Source organism: Electrona antarctica (assembly GCF_951216825.1).
Source record: "Electrona antarctica genome assembly, chromosome: 11".
Lineage (NCBI taxonomy): Eukaryota > Metazoa > Chordata > Actinopteri > Myctophiformes > Myctophidae > Electrona > Electrona antarctica.
In genome coordinates this window covers 35,797,707-35,822,193 of record NC_136792.1, presented here as the reverse complement: position 1 = coordinate 35,822,193, position 24,487 = coordinate 35,797,707, and the positions used below count along the sequence as shown (strand labels likewise).

The following is a 24,487-nucleotide window of genomic DNA, read 5'->3' as shown; positions in this document are numbered from 1 at the left end:
GTTTTCTTTGAGCAGTTCTATTGACCAACAATGGATCTTTGTTTGCTCATATTTATAGAACTATAGAATAGTGCATGCCCGTTGGGGGGTGAACAGGTGTTCATTTAGGTTTTCTGAGCTCAATTGCACCCAAAAAACATGAACTTTAAACATTCAGTAGATTTTCTGTGGTCTGGGGTTTTCTGGCTCAAACAAGTGCTCTGATTTTCCTGCTGTTTGTGATGTCACAGCCTGCAAATCCCATCTATGTCAATGCGGGATTTGCCAACAGATGTCACTGTTTTCACTGTTTTGCCTGTTTTCATTGCAGCTCAAAGGGCTTACAAACCCCATAGAAAACTCCAGGCCACAGAAAATCCACTGAATGTTCAAAGTTCAGGTTTTTTGGGTGTACTTGAGGTCATAAAACCTAAAAGAAAAACAAAAAATAAACAGGTTTAGTCAGTATCGCTGTGTGTGTCTAAATATGTCAACATGAGGCTATGTGTGCTCATGACGGCAAAGAGAGATGTGGTGATGGGGAAAGGAGGGCCCCTAGCACAGACCCATGGGTAAGTGGTTACCAGTTAAGGATCAGTCGAGGTATATGGTGGCGACCCAAGTGGTTAGGGCACATAAGGCTCCATTTTCGTCACCCCTTATCCCTAAACTTCTTTGCCTTTTTTTTTTCAAAAACATTTTTTAATAGTTAAAAAAAAAGATTACAAGCTCACTGTAGATTGACTAGTTGAACTATTCAAAAATGTTTTTCAAAATAGTAAAAAATGGCAAAGAAGTTTAGGGATAAGGGGTTTAGCGGTGATGAAAATGGAGCCCATAATGCTCTGATCAGCGAGTCCTTGGTTCGATTCCCCAGCGGACCGGATCTTTTGCTGAACGTCTTTGACAGCACAGTTTGATTTATTTTTGTCATATTTTAGTCATCAGAAATGTTTAATTTGAGTCTGGTTTCAGTTGACTAAATATATGTAATTTTTGGATTTAGGCCTGGATAGCGTCGTAATGCACGTTGGTTTAACACTGTTGTTTTAAATGTGCTCTATAAATAAAATAGATTGGATTGTGTGTGTGTGTGTGTGTGTGTGTGTGTGTGTGTGTGTGTGTGTGTGTGTGTGTGTGTGTGTGTGCGTGCGTGCGTGCGTGCGTGCGTGCGTGCGTGCGTGCGTGCGTGCGTGCGTGCGTGCGTGCGTGCGTGCGTGCGTGCGTGCGTGCGTGCGTGCGAGCGTGTGTGTGTGTGGTCACACAACTTTTGTGTATAAGCGTGAGTGTATTTCTGGATAAGAGTAATCTAAGGAAAGCAGTGATGTGGAACTATGCCCTGATAGAGAGAGAGAGAGAGAGAGAGAGAGAGAGAGAGAGAGAGAGAGAGAGAGAGAGAGAGAGAGAGAGAGAATGAGAGAGAGAATGAGAGAGAGAATGAGAGCGAACTAGAAGAAGTGCACAGGTCTCCACCAGGATTGATATTTGGATTAAATCTGAAGGACTATTCTAAAATAAGTGTTGCACATAAATGGGCCTCCTGGTGGCGCTCGAAAAGGCAGAATTGAAAAATGCAGGCCAGTTTTTTCTTGGGCTTTTAGGGAGTGTGCAAAAAAGGTTTTACGCAGAATGGTGCAGTTATGTGTAAAGACGTGACTGGGCCTGTTATAGCGCCACCATCAAGCTGATTTGAAAAATGTCAGGTGGCATTTCTTCCTCAGCCTAGTGGGATGATGCATGCACAGTTTCACCACAATCGGACACTGCATTGATGATTTGCGGCATTTTGTACAAAACGCTATAGAGACTATAGAGATAATTTGTACCGATTTGCGTGAAATTTGGATAGGAAGGAGTAATATTAAAAAAATGGGTTACATATGTCGGCCTCCTGGTGGCGCTATAAAGAGTAGATGTTAAAGTCCAGGCACAGGTTTTTCCTTTGCCTCTAGGGAATACAAGGTTTTACACAGATCGGTGCAGTTATAGGTAAAAACACGAATGGGCCAGTTATAGCGCCACCATGAGGCTGAGTAGAACATTTTCAAGTGACATTTCCTCCTCGGCCTACTGGGAATGTGCATGCAAAATTTCACGGAAATGATTTGCTGCATTTTGTTGGAAACGGAGCAGTCCTGCGAACTTTGGAAGCCAATCTTAGCCAATCAGGATGGAGTCTGAAAAATCTGGAAACCCGTTTTGTGTAATGGCTATAGAGAGACAGTGTACCAATTTGTGTGAATTTTGGACAAAATCTGTAGGTCTACTGTCAAAAAAAGCCTCCTGGTGGCACTATAACAGGCCAATGTGAAAGGTTTGGGGCAGAGGTTCAGCTCTGGCATCCAGGGAGTGTGTGTGCAGAGTGTGGCTGCGATCAAGGCAACAGTGCCAGAGATTAGCTGTCCACAGACGGACACACGGACACACACACAGACACGGACGGACGGAGTGCAAAACATACTCTCTCCCCATGCCTTCGGCCTGGTGGAGATAATGTGAGAGGGAGAGGTAGGGATATAGTTAGACTTGTAATGGGATCTGCATACATTAGCTATAATGTAGTATAGTTTTTATTCTTTATTGTGTGTGTGGGGGTTGGGATTACTGAGGTTCTTGCAGTGTCTTGCAGACGTGATTAATAAAACTATCACCTACTATCTTTAATGGAGACAGAGATAGGAGTGTGTGTGTGTGTGTGTGTGTGTGTGTGTGTGTGTGTGTGTGTGTGTGTGTGTGTGTGTGTGTGTGTGTGTGTGTGTGTGTGTGTGTGTGTGTGTGTGTGTGTGTGTGTGTGTGTGTGTGTGTGTTTGTTGCTCCTTAATGAAAACAAAGCTTGCTTGCTGACGGTGGTGAAATTTCTGCTCCACTGCACAGGTTGAATTTCCAATTAGAGAGTGACACAGTATCAAAGGCCTTGCTTGCACCCACCCACCACACGCGCGCAGACGCAAGCACGCACGCACTCACGCAAACACACACACACACACACACACACACACACACACACACACACACACACACACACACACACACACACACACACACACACACACACACACACACACACACACACACAGTTACACACACAGTTACACACACACACACACACACACTACAAGTCAAATAAAAAGTTATTTATTTAAATCCACAAATTATATTAAATGTGACAGGGAAATAAATATAACGGGGTTGGCAGTTCACCTAAGGATACACGCACGCACGCACGCACGCACACACACACACACACACACACACACACACACACACACACACACACACACACACACACACACACACACACACACACACACACACACAGCTTCATAATTCAGGCTAGAACACAGCCCACATTTTGGTTTGCAAACAAAGGCAAACTCTATTTTCCTTTGCTCACTAAGCTAACCACTTATTTTGTAACCAACCACATTTATAATATTTTGTGCTGCAGCATAATGTGTTTCCTTCTCTTCTACTTTGTGGGTTTGTTTGCATTTGTCCATCACAGGCTTTTTAGGATGCAACTTGACTTGTCTGACTCTAAACTCTACTTTCACTGTCAACTGTTGAGATGGTACTATTGTTCAACTTGTTTTTGTTTTAATCTTGAAAGTAAGACACAAATCATCTCTTCTGAGGGTCGCTGGCACAAAACATGTTTAGATGGGGGTCCAGGACCAAATACATACATTTGGGAGACCTTGGCATAAAATGTTTTGAGAACCACTGGACTAAATAATAACTATGCATTTACTGGATTTATTTATGTATTATATTCTATTTCCTCCCGTCAGCTACAATGTAGGCTATATTTTACATAAAACTCCCCCCCTCCCTTTATCTCTCTCTCTCTCTCTCTCTCCCTCTCGACTCTCCTTGTTCCCTCAGTAAATACACCAAATCCAGCCGTTCTCTATTTATAGTGCTCTGTGCAATATATCCTTCATATCAATAAGAAACGGCAGCTTCTTGGTCACAGTACGTACTGTATAATATCGTTGCTGTCGGGCAGAAACCTCTTATCTCCATGTTCAAACGTTGTGTGTGTTTTGCGTAAATTAACTCCATATACAGTACTTGATCATACTATACAGCGTCACACAAAAGCATCAAAAGATGAAGATCCACACGTTCGAATCGCAGCGCGAAGCAGCACATTTAGAGCGTGTGAATCTGATACTTTTGCTACTTTTAATTTTGAATCCTGAAAAGTAAGAGTTTTGGATTTCCATCCGGCAGAGACGATAATATATAATATATGATGCGTTGCACACGCATCTGACCTCCATTAGAGACTGGACCTAATTTTAGCACGTTTTAACCTGTATCAAATTGCTCTTAAAGGTAAGTGATGTTTTTAGGTTAAAACTAAAAGTTTTTTGTTAAAAGGTTACAGCTCTATATTCTGATAGTAAACACAATACATTGTTTGCTCAGTCACAGGGGTCTCCCTGTCTCTCCAGCTCTTATTAAAGAGATGTTCATCAGCTTTATTTTGTATAGTGTTCCAGTAAGTTTATGTCCCAGCAGTCTTCTCATTTCTTTGTGTTATCACTTATAATATTGTATCCCGACCTGAAAAGGCATTTTCTGACCTGAGATCAGATTCTAAAAATGTCTTCTACATCCTGACAGTTTTCTGAAAAAGCTATGTTTCTATGTCAGTCGTTCTTTGATTTTTTTAAAATAGCAGACCTACAAGCTTGTAGCGCGCCACTCGGTGGCACGCTATGAGCTTGTAGATCTGCTCAATTGCACCCAAAGAACCTGAACTTCTCCTGTGGTCTAGTAGTCCGGCAGCCAACAGGCTTCTTTTGTTTAAAGTGGGACATTTGGTATATAGTCTTTTTTTATTGGCCTAAAATATTGTCTATATACATACATTCATGACTCACTTGCTGACTTTGTAAAGTGAAACCAATTTAACTGAAAGTACATTGCAACTTTATTTGTGCATTTATTGTTTACAGTGCATACTAATATACAGTTGTACAGCTGTGTACAAAGTGTGGATGTGAAGGCTGGTGTTAGTGTAGTATTTATGAATACTGTGTTCATAATACATGTCAGGGGGTTTGTTTGTGTCTTGGAAAACAAACTACCAGGTAGACTGTATTCTTTCATTGCATTTAGTTGTGACTTGTGTTGTTGTCTTGGTTTTTAATACATATTCAAATTGGGATGAGTTGTTGAATTTCTATCTGTGGTTTATAAGAATCAAGTTTGTTCATGATCATTTCAGGCTTCTATTGTCCAAACTATCTCAATGATTGTCCTTGAATAGTAAGAGGAAGGTGAGAGAGACTCATTCAGTGTTGCTGGGGTTTTTTTGTAATTCAAATGTAACTCGCAATACAGGACATGCAGAATAGTCTTGTGTTTCAGAAACTACTTTAGTCTATACGTTTTAGTAATGACATGCTTACAGAACAAAAGGTTTAAATTGGTTGGACATCCTTTCTTTCCCCCAGAGGTGGAGATGATTGTCCTACTCTTAGAGGACATTTACACCTGTATTATGATATGCCACTTTTGATCACCCAGGATGCAAATAGTGAACCGGCCCATCGACACCTAGGATGTATTGAAATGCAAAGTCTGGCCAGATCTATGAAGACGGATGGCTCTTCTGTACAAAGCAACAGTCCTCTACACTACAGAACCAGACCACTGTTTTCTAGGTACAAAAAGCGAAATAAATGAATTAATAAACGATTGGACGTACATTGCAACTTTATTTTTTATTTTTTAATTGCACTGTTAAGTAATACATACAGTAGGGAATAGGCTATGTACAAAGTCTAGATTTGATTTTAGGATCCACATTAGCTGGTGCCATGGCAGTAGTCTTCCTGGGGTCCAAATAAAACATACAAATACAATTACAAAATTGTATTAAATGTCAAAAGCTGGTGTTGGTGTACTATTTATGAAGTGTTTATGGAGAATTTTCAGGGGATGGGTGGCATTCAAAGGCAAGAGTTGTTTTTTATCTATGCCTTTTGTTCATGGCAATTTCAGTCAGTAACATGACATGCCCTTTAGTAGATACCTTTATGTCCTTGCCCTAATTTTGCTGTGCTGAAGTTGACACTACTTAAATGCTTTGTTTTTATTTTTAATTGAATTTATATAATTGTCATTGTTGTTGTAGCACAGTATGGACAAGACAACATTGTAGTTTGCCTTTGTGTGTATGTATATATAAAATGTTATTACTTTGGATCAATTGAGCATATCTGGGGGTTGAGGGAGGGTGGAGGACAGTATGTTAGACTGTGATTAGTGGAGAGGTAGTTCTATTGTTCTCTTTGGCCAATCATATCAAAGCAGTTAGTGGCTCCACCATCCAAACTCTGGTATAAGAAGGGTTGGTCTGTGTCATTTCTTATTCTCTGCAACTGCTCCAGGATATCAATCATTTCTGATCGCATCGGACTGGACCCCAGACTTCAGCTGAAGATGAACTCTCTCGACCCCACCAAGGACATTTCTGCTGAACAGGAGGAACCCAAAGAGCTTGGTATGTTACTCCCTCAATATTGTCAATAGTAATTTTATTAATTCTGAATCTTACATTGTGTTTCAATGTAATGTGTGTTTTTAAGACCATTATTAGTTGGCTACATGACAGGGATTTTTGCAACATCTACTTTTAAGTCCACAAAGTGCTGTCTTTCTGCCTATCAACATTCTTTGTATTTGTTTCCAATCCAGTATCTCATCATCAGTCTGGCTGCCCTGGCCTACCAGAGGTGAATGAACAAAGAAGCTTGGCAGAGAAAAAACACCACTGCTGTGATCAGTGTGGAAAACGCTTCTCTAACATGTCTACCCTTAAAATTCACCAGAGACTCCACACTGGAGAGAAACCCTATGGGTGTGATCAGTGTGGACAACACTTCTCTCAAATGTCTAAACTTAAAATCCACCAGAGAATTCACACTGGAGAGAAACCCTATGGGTGCGATCAGTGTGGACAACACTTCTCTATAATGGGCAACCTGAAAAGACACCAGAGAATTCATACTGGAGAGAAACCTTATGGGTGTGATCAGTGTGGAAAACGCTTCTCTAACATGTCTACCCTTAAAATTCACCAGAGACTCCACACTGGAGAGAAACCCTATGGGTGTGATCAGTGTGGACAACACTTTTCTCAAATGTCTACCCTTAAAATCCACCAGAGAATTCATACTGGAGAGAAGCCCTATGGGTGTGATCAGTGTGGACAACACTTCTCTATAATGTCTACCCTTAAAATCCACCAGAGAATTCATACTGGAGAGAAACCTTATGGGTGTGATCAGTGTGGACAACACTTCTCTAAATTGGTCAACCTTAAAAGCCACCAGAGAATTCATACTGGAGAGAAACCTTATGGGTGTGATCAGTGTGGACAACACTTCTCTGAAATGGCCAAGCTTAAAAGCCACCAGAGAATTCACACTGGAGAGAAACCCTATGGATGTGATCAGTGTGGACAACACTTCTCTCATTTGGTCAACCTTAAAAGCCACCAGAGAATTCACACTGGAGAGAAACCCTATGGATGTGATCAGTGTGGACAACACTTCTCTCGATTGACCAACCTTAAAAGACACACACAGATAATTCACACTTGAGAGAAACCATGTCATTGTGATATGTGTGGAAAAGCTTTCAGTCGCTCAAATGATGTAGAATTTCACAAGGTTGTACACACTGGATTTAAATACCTTAAGCCACAGAAAATGTCACGAGTACACATGATCTGTTTAGTGTGAACAGTATGACAAACTTAGAGGCAGGACATCCAGGACATCCACGTAAATTGTTGTATGAATATCCATTTTGTATTAATGTGTTGATTAATTGCAAGTAAACTTAACATTCTGTTTAAATGGTCTGCTTTTTGTTGTATTTCTTATTAACTGGGTCAAGAGTTTTCAGAGCAGAAAAGTGATGGTGACTTGTGTTTGAGTCTGTTAGAGCCCCTTTTTTTCTTTTATTTACATTATTTCATTACATTTTTATTATTATGATTCTGTTACTGTATTGTCTTTGTGGAACATGCCACATCAACAGTATGCTGTAGAAATAAACAAGTCTCAATATTAAATCTTATTCTCAATCGTATTCTTGTTCCACTGTAATTTGACCTGTAGATTTGCTATATATTAGATGAGCTTTGTCTCAGAGGTTGTTCAGGACGACTTGGAAGGCAATAAACCTTGGACCAGAACATATAACATTTGTGCCAAACAGAATCAGACTTTTCTTTCCCCTATTAGAGGGTGGATATTGACCTCTTTGAGGACATTTACACAAATGGTGATCCTGCCCATCAACACCTAGGATGCATTGAAATGCAAAGTAGTGTGACCACTGACCATGGAATAACATATTTTCACATGGGGGTCGACGGCCAATTACATATCATTGCTGGGGTCCTTCACATGAAACCACAGATTATAACGGTCATGATTTAGAAAAGGCGTGGGCAACTTTGAAGATGGAGAGGGCCACTATATTTCCACGCTCACTCCAGAGGGCCACATGCATATTTCTGTCGTAGCAAAAAATAGCAGATCTACAAGCTCAAAACGCATCACACTGCGGCACGTTTTGAGCTATTTTTAGCTATTTTTGCTTTTATTTCAAATGCACTTAGTTATACTTATGTTAACTTTATGAACTTAAATGCAAATACATTGGACATTAAAAAGGACAATAACATTCTAATACCAGTCATTCAGCTACCAATATAGACTGAAGTAATTAAAGCAGGTCATGTTTCGAAATGTAACTGATTTGCCGACCACAATAAGTGAAGGTGAGGGCCGCATGTGGCCCCCTGGCCGCCAGTTGCCCATGCATGATTTAGAAGACATTTGTAGAATCTGGTCTCAGGTCTCAATGGGTTAAGACACTGGCTACTACAAACAAGACTGCCATGTAGAGTTTGTAGTCTGTGGTTGATGTTGTCATATTATGTCATATATTATTATGTGACTGATTTCATCATTATAGTTATCATCGTCTGTTATGTCAGATAGACGGTTCTGATGAATAGTTACCGATTTAGCAGCTGCTCTCTGTTTCTCTCCCCTCTCTCTCTCCCTCATTTGTGATAGAGAGATGGGAGAGTTGAGGTCATTTTGAAACGTAGACCATCTAAAGCAAATATGACTTTGATAGATTATCCGTGCCATCCGTGGTTATGGGCTTCGCGTCCTCACTGTTTGGGATAGCCCTCTACCATTACCAAGTTTTGCAAAAGCAGACTGTTGCTGTCGGGCAGAAACCTCTTATCTCCATGTTCAAACGTTGTGTGTGTTTTGCGTAAATTAACTCCATATACAGTACTTGATCATACTATACAGCGTCACACAAAAGCATCAAAAGATGAAGATCCACACGTTCGAATCGCAGCGCGAAGCAGCACATTTAGAGCGTGTGAATCTGATACTTTTGCTACTTTTAAATTTGAATCCTGAAAAGTAAGAGTTTTGGATTTCCATCCGGCAGAGACGATAATATATAATATATGATGGAGTTGTTTGAAGCTTGCAAAATATTGCTTCATGCTTGATCATTTGGTATCATCCGTTGCACACGCATCTGACCTCCATTAGAGACTGGACCTAATTTTAGCACGTTTTAACCTGTATCAAATTGCTCTTAAAGGTAAGTGATGTTTTTAGGTTAAAACTAAAAGTTCTTTGTTAAAAGGTTACAGCTCTATATTCTGATAGTAAACACAATACATTGTTTGCTCAGTCACAGGGGTCTCCCTGTCTCTCCAGCTCTTATTAAATGAGATGTTCATCAGCTTTATTTTGTATAGTGTTCCAGTAAGTTTATGTCCCAGCAGTCTTCTCATTTCTTTGTGTTATCACTTATAATATTGTATCCCGACCTGAAAAGGCATTTTCTGACCTGAGATCAGATTCTAAAAATGTCTTCTACATCCTGACAGTTTTCTGAAAAAGCTATGTTTCTATGTCAGTCGTTCTTCGATTTTTCAAAAATAGCAGACCTACAAGCTCGTAGTGCGCCACTCGGTGGCGCGCTACGAGCTTGTAGATCTGCTCAATTGCACCCAAAGAACCTGAACTTCTCCTGTGGTCTAGTAGTCCGGCAGCCGACAGGCTTCTTTTGTTTAAAGTGGGACATTTGGTATATAGTTTTATTGGCCTAAAATATTGTCTATATACATACATTCATGACTCACTTGCTGACTTTGTAAAGTGAAACCAATTTAACTGAAAGTACATTGCAACTTTATTTGTGCATTTATTGTTTACAGTGCATACTAATATACAGTTGTACAGCTGTGTACAAAGTCTGGATGTGAAGGCTGGTAGTATTTATGAATACTGTGTTCATAATACATGTCAGGGGGTTTGTTCGTGTCTTGGAAAACAAACTACCAGGTATACTTTATTCTTTCATTGCATTTAGTTGTGACTTGTGTTTTTGTCTTGGTTTTTAATACATATTCAAATTGGGATGAGTTGTTGAATTTCTATCTCTGGTTTATAGGAATCAAGTTTGTTCATGATCATTTCAGGCTTCTATTGTCCAATCTATCTCAATGATTGTCCTTGAATAGTAAGAGGAAGGTGAGAGAGACTCATTCAGTGTTGCTGGGGTTTTTTTGTAATTCAAATGTAACTCGCAATACAGGACATGCAGAATAGTCTTGTGTTTCAGAAACTACTTTAGTCTAGATACGTTTTAGTAATGACATGCTTACAGAACAAAAGGTTTAAGTTGGTGTCGACATCCTTTCTTTCCCCCAGAGGTGGAGATGATTGTCCTACTCTTAGAGGACATTTACACCTGTATTATGATATGCCACTTTTGATCACCCAGGATGCAAATAGTGAACCGGCCCATCGACACCTAGGATGTATTGAAATGCAAAGTCTGGCCAGATCTATGAAGACGGATGGCTGTTCTGTACAAAACAACACCAGTCCTCTACACTACAGAACCAGACCAGTGTTTTCTAGGTACAAAAAGTGAAATAAATGTAACGATTGGACGTACATTGCAACTTTATTGTTGTATATTTTAATTGCACGGTTAAATAATATAGTAGGGAGTAGGCTATGTACAAAGTCTAGATTTTATTTTATTTTATTAAGGATCCACATTAGCTGGTGCCATGGCAGTAGTCTTCCTGGGGTCCACATAAAACATACAAATACAATTTCAGGGCGTGGGTGGCAGTTTGTGTCTTGGATTCACAACAGAATTTTCAATAAATCATTCAAAAAGCAACCAAAGTGATTGGACCAAAATCTGCTAAATAGTTAATAAAGAGTATGTTGTTGTTAAATGGCAATAAAACTAAAGCTATGATGTTCACTCCACAAGCTATTTCAGCTCCAGTGACCATCTCCACTCTCGATGGAATTCCCATCGAGTGGGTGGAGCGCTACAAATACCTAGGCTACAAACGCCTTAATTTCAAATTTCATATTGATTCCGTGTGCAAAAATCTTAAATTCACTCTGGGTTTCTTCTACAGATTGAAGGCTTGTTTTGCTTGTTCAGCTCGTAAGAAAACTGTTCATTGGTCTCTTTCTGTCCCAATTGGATTATGGTGATACCATTTATAGGTTGGCCAAATTGGATCCCCTGTACCATGCTGCATTGAGATTCACAACCAAATCACCTTTCAGAACACATCACTGCACGTTGTATGCTGCAGTCGGTTGGTTCTCTCGCAGGCTGCAACATTGGCATATTTTCATTTACAAAGCCATTCTTGGTGACCTGCCGTCTTCGTCCAAATTCGAATTGGTCCAAAATGGTCTCAACCTCAGGTCAAATGCTTGGCTAGTATTCTACGGTGTGTAGTACCAGCATTCAAATCCGAGGGGGGTAAAACATGTCTGGCCTTCTTTGGCCCTTGGTCGTGGAACGACCAGTCCAGACTAAAATTGGCTTTGAAAGTTCCCTTGAGAAGTTTCAAACGGATCATCTTAGATGTACAGTCCAACATCTGCATCTGTTTGGATATGTACTAGCCTATGTTCATGCCTATATATTATGTCAGTTTAGATTTTGTATATTGTGTATTTTGCCGTACTATAAAGATTAGGACTTTGGTGATGTGTTGTATTTATTCATAGGTACTTTGAGGTGTATTATGGATGTTTTATTTGCTGTTCCAAAATGTAACATTTATGATGTAGTATTGAAGTGTAATTTTATTTCTGCCTTGTAAAAGAGACGCAGTCTCAATGTGTTTTTTTACAAGTCGTCCTGGGGTCCACATAAAACATAGGCCTACAAATACAATAAACAATTATTAAATGTCATAATGTGAAAGCTGGTGTTAGTGTGTCTTCACAAGTTGCAGGGGGTGGGTGGCAGTTTGTGTCTTGAAAGAAATGGTATGACTTTATACATTTCATTGTGTTTTTCTCTATATTTTGAATAAATATTCAAAGGCAAGAGTTGTTTTTGAGTGGTGTAAACCACTCCTACAACTGGCTTTTGTGTGCAGAAAAAAATGAGCATGGTTGCTATGTTCAAAATAATTTCTGACGTAATTAAATCACACCCGGGTGAACTGGATGACCGTAGCAACCATGGTCATTTTCTCTGCACAAAAAAAGCCAGTTGTGAAATCACATCCAGGTGTGATTTCATTACGTCAGATCAGAGCTGATCAGGCTATATAATACCTGCACCTTATATAATACCTCACCCGGGTGTGATTTCATTACGTCAGACATTACGTCAGACCACAGCTGATCATGCTATATAAAACCTTACACCACTCAGTTCACACGGGTGTGATTTTTTATCTATGCTTTATAGGAGTCCAGTTTGTTCATGACAATTTCAGTCAGTAACATGACATGCCCTTTAGTAGATAATAACCCTCGTAATGTTATTGCTGCTTAAAACACTTTGAGAGCCCATGCAAAACTGCCCAAAAATCACTTTCACCTAGAAAATCCATTCACATTTTTGAGTGGTGTAAACCACTCCTACAACTGGCTTTTGTGTGCATAAAAAAATGAGCATGGTTGCTATGTTCAAAATAATTTCTGACGTAATTAAATCACACCCGGGTGAACTGGATGACCGTAGCAACCGTGGTCATTTTTTCTGCACAAAAAAAGCCAGTTGTGAAATCACATCCGGGTGTGATTTCATTACGTCAGATCATAGCTGATCAGGCTATATAATACCTGCACCTTATATAATACCTCACCCGGGTGTGATTTCATTACGTCAGATCATAGCTGATCAGGCTATATAATACCTTACCTTATATAATACCTCACATCGGACAAAAACTCCAGCTGAATCAACCTTACACCACTCAGTTCACACGGGTGTGATTTTTTATAATTCAGCTGACTGTGGAGACACATGCTGGAACTTTTTACGTTGAAATGTTTTATAGTTTCTGAGTTATTTAATTTCAACGCCAAATGCATTCTCAATGGCGAAAACACAAACTTTGGCACCACGTATTAAAAAAAACCTTATATATATATATATATATATATATATATATATATATATATATATATATATATATATATGTCCTTATATCTCTCTCTCTCTTTGGATCAATTGAGCTTATCTGGGGGAGGAGGGAGGGGGAGGTCAGTATTGTGGAGAGGTAGTTCTATTGTTCTCTTTGGCCAATCATATCAAAGCAGTTAGTGGCTCCACCTCAAACTATCTGGTATAAGAAGACTTTGTCTGTGTCATTTCTCCACAACTGCTCCGGGATATCAATCATTTATGATCAGATGTGACTGTGGACTGTGTGACTTCAGCTGAAGATGAACTCTCTCGACCCCACCAAGGACATTTCTGCTGAACAGGAGGAACCCAAAGACCTTGGTATGTTACTTTACCTCCCTTTTCAAACCCCATGTTCTGTTTTCTTTTCCCTCAATATTGTCAATAGTCATTTTATTATTATTAATTCTGAATCTTATATTGTGTTTCAATGTAATTTGACCTTTGGAATGTTTCTTTTAAATAATTCTAGTATTACTTAAAGGGGAAAACCACCCATTTTCAACATTTTACTATGTCATTAATATACCTTAGAGCTGTTGTGTGGAAATAATAAAAAAGTCCCCCCATTTTGTGTTTCCTAGAACTGTAATTATGAATAAAATCATTAACATGGTGAAACACATCTTGATGACATCATCAAGATGTGTTTCACCATGTTAATGATTTTTTTCAGACCTCTAGTTCTAGGAAACACATAATGGGGGAACTTTTTTATTATTTCCACACAACAGCTCTAAGGTACATTAATGACATAGTAAAATGTTGAAAATGAGTGGAATGCCCCTTTAAGTATTAAGTAACCACTTAATTCCTATATTTTTAGTCATGCAATGTATTAACATTTTTAGTGCCATTGTTCGTTGGCTACGTGATAGGGATTTGTTGCAACATCTACTTTTAAGTACAAGTGTGCTGTCTTTCTACCTATCAACAATCTTTGTATTTGTTTCCAATCCAGTGTCTCATCAGTCTGATTGCCCTGACCTACCAGAGGTGAATGAACCAAGAAGCTTGGCAAAGAAAAAACACCAATGCTGTGATCAGTGTGGAAAACACTTCCCTAGCATATACAAACTTAAAATACACCAGCGAATTCACACCGGAGAGAAACCCAATGTGTGTGATCAGTGTGGACAACACTTCTCTAAAATGTCTAGCCTTAAAAGCCACCAGCGAATTCACACTGGAGAGAAACCGTATAGATGTGATCAGTGTGGACAACACTTCTCTCAAATGTCTAGCCTTAAACGCCATCAGAAAATTCATATGGGAGAGAAACCATATGGATGTGATCAGTGTGGACAACACTTCTCTCATATGTCTAGCCTTAAACGCCATCAGATCATTCATATGGGAGAGAAACCATATGGATGTGATCAGTGTGGACAACACTTCTCTCATATGTCTTGCCTTAAAAACCACCAGAAAATTCACACTGGAGAGAAACCCTATGGGTGTGATCAGTGTGGACAACACTTCTCTGAATTGACCAACCTTAAAAGACACCAGAGAATTCACACTGGAGAGAAACCCTATGGGTGCGATCATTGTGGACAACACTTCTCTCAATTGGAAAAACTGAAAATCCACCAGAGAATTCATACTGGAGAGAAACCTTATGGGTGTGATCAGTGTGGACAACACTTCGCTAAATTGGCCAACCTTAAAAGACACCAGAGAATTCACACTGGAGAGAAACCCTATGGGTGTGATCAGTGTGGACAACACTTCTCTGGAATGCCTAGCCTTAAACGCCATCAGATAATTCATGTGGGAGAGAAACCATATGGATGTGATCATTGTGGACAACACTTCTCTCAAATGTCTAGCCTTAAAATCCACCAGAGAGTTCATACTGGAGAGAAACCCTATGGGTGCGGTCATTGTGGACAACACTTCTCTCAAACGTCTAGCCTTAAAATCCACCAGAGAATTCATACTGGAGAGAAACCCTATGGGTGTGATCAGTGTGGACAACACTTCTCTCAAATGGGTAACCTTAAAACCCACCAGAGAATTCATACTGGAGAGAAACCTTATGGGTGTGATCAGTGTGGACAACACTTCTCTGAAATGTCCACCCTTAAAATCCACCAGAGAATTCACACTGGAGAGAAACCCTATGGATGTGATCAGTGTGAACAACACTTCTCTCATTTGGCCAACCTTAAAAGACACCAGAGAATTCACACTTGAGAGAAACCATGTCATTGTGATGTGTGTGGAAAAGCTTTCAGTCGCTCAAATGATGTAGAATTTCACAAGGTTGTACACACTGGATTTAAATACCGTAAGCCACAGAAAATGTCACAAGTGCACATGATCTGTTTAGTGTGAACAGTATGGCAAAAACTTAGAGGCAGGACATCCACGACATCAGGACATCCACGTAAATTGTTGTATGATTATCCATTTTTGATTAATGTGTTGATTAATTGCAAGTAAACTTAACATTCTGTTTAAATGGTCTGCTTTTTGTTGTATTTCTTATTAACTGGGTCAAGAGTTTTCAGAGCAGAAAAGTATGGTGGTGGCTTGTGTTTGAGTTGTTAGAGCCCCTTTTTTTTCTTCCTTTATTTACATTATTTCTTTCTGCTTCATTACATCTTTATTATTATGATTCTGTTACTGTATTGTCTTTGTGGAACATGCCACATCAACATTATGCTGTAGAAATAAACAAGTCTCAATATTAAATCTTATTCTCAATCGTATTCTTGTTCCACTGTAATTTGACCTGTATATTTGCTATATATTAGATGAGCTTTGTCTCAGAGGTTGTTCAGGACGACTTGGAAGGCAATAAACCTTGGACCACTAGCAGGGGTTCTCAACCTTTTTGGCCGGGGACCCCCGAAAATGCTTTGGCAACGTCTCGGGACCCCTGCCCCGCCCCCTCCCAACCCCCAATATAAATTGACTGCTACAATAACCTTAATAATAGAGACAATACACCATAAATAAATACTGAAACCATCATCATTAGGGAAGGTGTATGCATGTACTAAGTCTACTATATGTAAATTCTTCATTTCCACTTTACAGCCATTCAGTTGCAAAAACTTTTTTTTCTTTCTTTTTTTTGAAAATAATTTGGGGACCCCCCAAAATAATTTGGCGACCCCTCGAGGGGTCGCGACCCACGGGTTGAGAACCCCTGCACTAGAGAACATATAACATTTTTGTCAAACAGAATCAGACTTTTCTTTCCCCTGTTAGAGGGTAGATAATTGACCTCTTTGAGGACATTTACACAAATGGTGATCGTGCCCATCAACACCTAGGATGCATTGAAATGCAAAGTAGTGTGACCACTGACCATGGTCTATGCCGATGGATGGCTGTTCTGAACAAAACAACAGTCCTGTACAGAACTAGACCACTGCACTAGGTACTAAAAGTGTATCTACTAAAGTGAAACCAATCTAAGCTGGTGTACTATTTATGAAGTGTTTATGGAGAATTTGCAGGGGATGGGTGGCAGTTTGTGTCTTGAAAAAAAATGGCATGATTTTATAAATTCATTGTGTTTTTGTCTTTATTTTAAATAAATATTCAAAGGCAAGAGTTTTTTTTTATCTATGAGTCCAGTTTGTTCATGACAATTCCAGTCAGTAACATGACATGCCCTTTAGTTAGATACCTTTATGTCCTTGCCCTAATGTTGCTGTGCTGAAGTTGACACTACTTAAATGCTTCTTTGTTATTAACATCTTGTTTTTTATTTTTAATTGAATTTATATAATTGTCATTGGTGTTGTAGCACAGTATGGACAAGACAACATTGTAGTTTGCCCTTGCATTATTTTTGCACAAAATACACTCCTTGGGCTAAAAACAGCCATAGCCTCATCACATTCTGTGCTGATCTCATCACATTTGTTTTCTGTATAGGCTCAAAAAGTGCTCTGATTTGCCGTGGACGGTGATGTCACCGCACAAAAACAAATTTCACCCACTCTTTTACTTAATATGTAAAGCTGATTCCGATAAACATTTTTCACTTTTCAAATTCAGTCTGTTGACTGAAATATTGCAAATTAAATGGATTTCTTTTTATATTGAGCAAACGAAGACAGTGTGCAGGTGATTCCTTCTCCTTGCATGTTGCTGCTCCACCTACGCACCTGTCACTGAGCCATTAAATCAGGTGTGCTGTGCAAAAGAGTTGCACACAATTAGAAACACAATTAGATGTAGTTAAGATCAAACACAGTTACGTGACATAATGGAGTCAACAATGCTGACACTAGATATAGCTTATACAGTTTGTTAGGCACAGGATGAGTAGGATTTGTGAATATAATGAAACAACATACAGATCGAGCTAACCTTCGTGTACCTAAAATAAATAGTGCACTTACTAAAGATTGGTTTTGACGCAAACCAACCTTTAAGTGTGTAAAACTGCATGCACGTACAGTATACTGTGTGTGTGTATGTGCGCAGAAGCATTATGACTCCTCTACAGATGTAATTCTGTTTCGCCAAGTTGGTATGCGTGTTTTACTTTATTCTACGTTATGTCCTGTTGAAAAAATACTAATACAATTCAAAATATGAGGGGGGGAAAAAGATATTTCAATATATATGATAATTTAGGTTTGTCTGCCTTTCTTATGCGGAGAAAACAACCATTCTAGAGTGGAGTTTATGCGCCAGCAGTTATTTCTGCTGAGTGGAGACTAGAGTGATGAAGGGAAGTCGTCGCTGTTGGGTGGAAACCTTGTATGTCCAAAATGGATACTTTCCAGGAAATGTGGAAACAAAAGTAACTGCATGTGAAATGGAAACAAAGTACCTGTGTTCCAATGTGGTTATTGTTTAGTCACAAGATCCTACTTTCCATCCGTAGAATAGCTATAAACACCCCACAGGGCTCACTTTCACAAATTTGTCAAAAGTGGCAAAAAATAGCCGATCTACCGGTTTTGCACGACACATCTGTGAGACGAAGTAGAGCATTCACAGAAAATAAAAAACTGAAATATAGAGATACAAGGTTTACACACGACGACAATTCCCCCCACTGAGTGGAAGTGCCTGCAGAAAACTGCACAACAGACTGGTGTGTTCAAAGTGGCTCTTATGTAGGCGTGCAGACTGCAGAGGACACATTTTAACAGGAGGGATGAAGAAGGCCAATTGACGTTGCCTAAATAAAGTTGTCCTCATTGTTCAAGTGGGTGGTGTGCAGGTCATTTTATTTTATTGTATTCTAACTGGAGGGGTCAGAAATTGAGCCTCCAGCAGCGGTAGTGGATGTGTGCGTGCGTGTGTGTGCATGTGTGAGTACCTTTATTGTGCCTGCTAGACAGGAAGTAGGCTCTGGAGCGGTAGTGGATGTGTGTTTGCGAGTAGATGATCTGCAGGTCCACTCTCCATGTGTCTGGGTTCAGGGTGCGCAGCAGCTGCTCCACCGTGTCGAAGTAAGCCACGGTCTGGTCCAACTCGTCCGGCGAGAGCGGCACCTCGGTCACCGCAGCAGGCTCACCCTCCGCCGAGACCTTCCCAGTACCGGACACTGTGGCTGTGACCGTCCCAGTACTGTATACCGTGGCTGCGACCTTCCCAGTACCGGGCACTGTGGCTGTGACCTTCCCAGTACTGGAAACCGTGGCCGGGACCTTCCCAGTACTGGATACCGTGGCCGGGACCTTCCCAGTACTGGATACCGTGGCCGGGACCTTCCCAGTACTGGATACCGTGGCCGGGACCTTCCCCGCGGCGAACAATGTGGTCGGGATGTTCCCCAGAGTGGAGTCCTGTAGTGTACATGGGGCCACAAAGTGTTGGGTTTGGGATGATGTCCAGGCACGTCAATGGCAGTGAATGTGTTTTAAGAAGGAGCTCATATACTGCATTGTGGTGCATGGGATTTCAATGTGAGCATAATTAAAATAAATGTTTTACATGCACATGGTACATTAGCCTACTTTGTACTTGTTCAGATAAGCAGTTATCTTTTCTGATCTTTCCTTTCTTCCCCAAAGCACCCAACATAATGAAATATTTGACATCAGAGGATATCTATAATGTACAAATGCGCACGTGCACGCACAAAGACAAACACACATGGACACACACGCATGGACACGCACGCACGCACGCACGCACGCACGCACGCACGCACGCACGCACGCACGCACGCACGCACTCACGCACGCACACACACACACACACACACACACACACACACACACACACACACACACACACACACACACACACACACACACACACACACACACACACCTCAAAAGTTGCTAGTGCAGTACGTCAATGTACATAGTTACTTTCAACCACTGTAGAACACACTTTTTATGGGTCCACGCATGCACACACGCACGCACAGTCATGGAACACATTTTGAGCACCACAACATTACAATACGTGATCCTTGGAGAGACATGTCACTTACTTATAATCTATACACAGCAGGCATGCATGAGAAACATCTGTCCTCCTACCATGCAGTTTGTAATTGTCATAAAGGACCACACACATGTCCATATGTTCAGGGGATAGCGGGTGTATGGAGCGTGTTTACTGAGCACCTGCCCTGCGGTGGGACGCAGGCACCAGCTATACAGCAGCTCTCTCCAGGTGCTGCTTAGTGACGCTGAATTCACACAGCATGCAGCATCTGCCGCACAATGTTCACGGTGTGGTCGTTCACACAATGCAGTAAACTGGCAGTGGTGGATTTTTTTTTTTTTTTTTAACTTAAGTAAAGGGTAAATGGTGTTTAAAGCGCCTTTATCCAAGGCGCTTTACATTGATTGTGCATTACATTCACCCATTCACACACACAAGGACACTTTGACACCAACACAGGGGGAGCCCGGGAACAAACTGGTAACCTTCCGGTTCCCAACCGGCAACTGTACCCCTGAGCCACTGCCACTGCTGTAAAAGTATCAATACTGCAATGTAGACTGTTACAAGTACAAGTCTAGGATTCAACATTTACTTGAGTAACAGTACAAAAGTATTGGTATCAAAATGTACTTACAGTACTAAAAGTAAACGTTTTTTCCAAAGAAAACAGTGAAGCTTGGAATGTAACACATGTTGAGCTTGTAGATTAGCAAATTTCACTTTTTGTCACATGATGAAATAATATATCATTGGTTAAATAGATCCATATTAACTACAACACATTTAGCTACTTTCTTTGTACGGGAGCTGAGAGCTAAGTTTATGAATGCATTGCCTATCACTTTTGTTGTGATTAAACATGGATGCTAATTGTCTCATCTGAAAAATAAGCCCATACTGCATTGTGGTGCATGGGAATGGGTTTTCAACATGAGCATAATTAAAATAAAGGTTTTACATGGTTTAATTTTTAATTGAATGCGATGACAAATTCAATAAAAATGCATAAATGGTACAGTAGTCTACTTTGTACTTGTTCAGATAAGCAGCTAATTGTTATCTTTTCAGATCTTTCCTTTTCTTTCTCCCCCAAAGCACCCAACAGAATGAAATATTAGACATCAGAGGATATCTATAATGTACATATGCACACATGCACGCACGACAAACACACGCCCAAACACGCACAAGCATGCACACAAGCACGCATGCACGCACGCACGCACACACGCACACACAATTAACATCAATCCAGCAGAATGAAATACTATTCCACACACCACTGCGTACAAATTGTTATGATTATATAATACCCACTGTCCTTACACACTTGCGTGCGCACACACACATGCTCACGTACGCACGTACGCACGCACGCAGGCAGGCAGGCAGGCAGGCACGCACGCACGCACGCACACACGCACGCACGCACGCACGCACACACACACACACACACACAGACACACACACACACACAGTGAGTGTGGATGCATGTAATTTAAAATGCTTCATTCCAGCTTCATTCCAACCTCAATTTGTATGAATATTAATACACACATCCATGGATACTGTGCATGCATGCGTGCGTGCGTGCGTGCGTGCGTGCGTGCGTGCGTGCGTGCGTGCGTGAGTGCATGTGTGAGCATATGCTCTCATGATTGTGAATAGGGTTGAAAGGCGTGGCCAATCTGGCCATGATTATTTGTGTGTCTGTTTTTTTGCTGAACTATGTCTGTGTGTGTGTGTGTGTGTGTGTGTGTGTGTGTGTGTGTGTGTGTGTGTGTGTGTGCGTGCGTGCGTGCGTGCGTGCGTGCGTGCGTGCGTGCGTGCGTGCGTGCGTGCGTGCGTGCGTGCGTGCGTGCGTGCGTGCGTGCGTGCGTGCGTGCGTGCGTGCGTGCGTGCGTGCGTGCGTGCGTGTGAGAGTGAAATGGGGGTGAGAGGTAAGCAGGTACATTTACGTGTTGAAAGCCAATTATTAGCTAACATGACATGATGTAAGTGTGGAGGCTATAATTAGGGCGGGTTGGAGAACGTAGTGCTATTCTGTCAAAGCTGTGAATACTGCGGATTCACACTATTATGTGATGAACTGTATGACTTAGGTCTGCTTGTGTTCAACTGAATACCGGCACAAAATTACAACAGTGATGGAAGAGTATTCAGAATGTTCACTTATATTAAGTCAAAGTTGCAATACCACAATGTAGATATACTCTGTAACAACTATTCAAAAATTACTTATGTCAAAGTGCAAACGTATTGGCTTAAAAATGTACTTAAATACCAAAATGCTATTGAATACTGCTCATATGTTCGCACATGTAAAGTAGAATTTGATAATTATTTTCTGGTCCTCGCAAGATAATTAAATGGTTGTTTTGTAAAACATTTTAGGGAAATATTCAGGCTTAAAAGTTAGGTTTTGGGGTTATCGTTAGAGTTCTGACAGATTTCTAGGTAGTTATGCGCTGGTTTTGCTCACTGAATATTGCAGACAATGTGTTGTGAGATTGCATATCGGCTATTTGTTTTTAAATCTCTTCACGGGCAGGCTCCGATTTATGGCCCTCATTTATCAATGTGGCGTACGCCCATCACAGCAACTTTTGGCATTTATCATTCCAGCGTGACTTTGAACTTGTGGTGTACGCCACGCAAAATATCACGTCAGGTCGGCAGCTGTCGTAGGCTTTGTCCTACACCTGTTTTTCTGTCGTAGAAAAAACGACTAAAATAAAAGTATGGTGTGTGTGAGTGTATGTGTGTTTAAGAGGGAGACTCACCGACATCAATAAGGAATCATCGTGTACAGAATCAATAGGATACCAGTTGTCCTGTGATTGAGAAGGTTGAGCATCTTGCTGTGGGAAAGAGCACACAACGTTAATGAATGAGCCACTGTGTGTGTGTGTGTGTGTGTGTGTGTGTGTGTGTGTGTGTGTGTGTGTGTGTGTGTGTGTGTGTGTGTGTGTGTGTGTGTGTGTGTGTGTGTGTGTGTGTGTGTGTGTGTGTGTGTGTGTGTGTGTGTGTGCGTGTGTGCTTAAGAGGGAGACTCACCGATATCGATAAGGAATCATCGAGTATTGAAACAGTGCTAGGATACCAGTTCTGCTGTGATTGAGAAGGTTGAGCATCTTGCTGTGGGAAAGAGAACAAAACTAGAAAAAGTGCACCTCGGAGCACAGGTCTCCGCCAGGTCAGGGAGTTTATTTTGGCCTCCTGGTGGCGTGAAAAGGGTGCCATTTCTTCCTCTGCCTTTCATGGCAATCGGACACTACATACTCACCTCCACCCGATCTAGAGAGCACATTGATTTGATTGATTGAAATATTTATTAACAGTTTGCAGAATTACAGTACATTTCAAGCACAAACTCAATACAAAGGCTGTTAACTGTGAGTGGACGACCCAATTAAGCATTACACTTGTTTACAACAGGGTCCACCATGTTCAATTCATCAAAACATTTAGAGACGTACAAATAGACACTTCTATATAGACAAAGAACAGAACAGGAATTCATCATAATGGAGGTAAAAAGGGAAAAGAAACATATACAGTGAGGGAAAAAAAGGGGGGGGGGGGGGTGATTCACGTTCAGCTCCGTTCCTATTACATTACACCAGTCCTACAAGACCTCCACTGGCTCCCCGTCAAACAACGAATAGACTTCAAATTACTCATCACCACTTATAAGTCACTGCACAACCTGGCTCCCCCCTACCTCTCCGCTCTCCTAGAGCCTCACGCCCCATCCCGCTCCCTCAGCCACAACCTGGCTCCCCCCTACCTCTCCGCTCTCCTAGAGCCTCACGCCCCATCCCGCTCCCTCGGATCCAGCGACGCCGGCCTCCTTGAGGTTCCCAAAAAAATAAAACGCAAATCCTGGGGCGACAGGGCCTTCTCTGTGGCCGCCCCCACCCTCTGGAATGCTCTCCCCAAACACATACGAGACTCCCCCTCACTTCCTACCTTCAAATCTGCACTGAAAACCCACCTGTTCCGAATTGCATTTCCAAGCTGATGTGTTTTAAACTTGTTATGTGCATTGTTTTATTGGTTTTATTCTTTTAATTGTTTTATTTTCTAATAAAGTTGTCTTTTTCTTGTCCCCCCCCCCCCTGGCCCCCACACATAAGCGTCTTTGAGTGTCATGAAAAGCGCTATATAAGTCCCAGATATTATTATTATTATTATTCATGATTTGAGGCAATTTTGTTCAGATAATTTGTCTTGCAAAAGTTGGCCTCCTGGTGGCGCTATAATAGGGCAATATCACAAGGGTGGTATTTGTTCCTCAACGCAGTGTGAGTGCAAAGTTTGTGTGCAATTGGATGCTGCATTTATGATTTGCGGCATTTTGTTCACACCATGCCACTCCTGCAAACTTTAGATGTGAATCTTTGCCAAACAGGATGGAATATGACAATCAAACAGTTCTGTATTGATCACATGACTATAGAGATCATGTGTATCGATTGCTGTGTAATACAATCTGCAGCTATAAAAGGCAGATGTGAAAAGTGCAGGGCAAAGGTTTTTCCTTGACCTCTAGGGAGTACACATACAATTTTGTATACAG

At 40.9% G+C, this 24,487-nt stretch overlaps 1 protein-coding gene across 1 annotated transcript in view; it reads right to left on the bottom strand.

Moving 5' to 3' along the window:
* The window catches only part of pdgfd (platelet derived growth factor d), a gene marked incomplete at its 3' end in the record, with an annotated part of 94,635 nt that overhangs the window by 5,796 nt on the left and 64,352 nt on the right, over nucleotides 1-24,487 (bottom strand). The window contains exon 4 of the mRNA XM_079513574.1: nucleotides 18,821-19,091. Within this exon, the coding sequence (XP_079369700.1) occupies nucleotides 18,821-19,091 (271 nt within the window). The remainder of the gene's footprint in view (nucleotides 1-18,820; nucleotides 19,092-24,487) is intronic.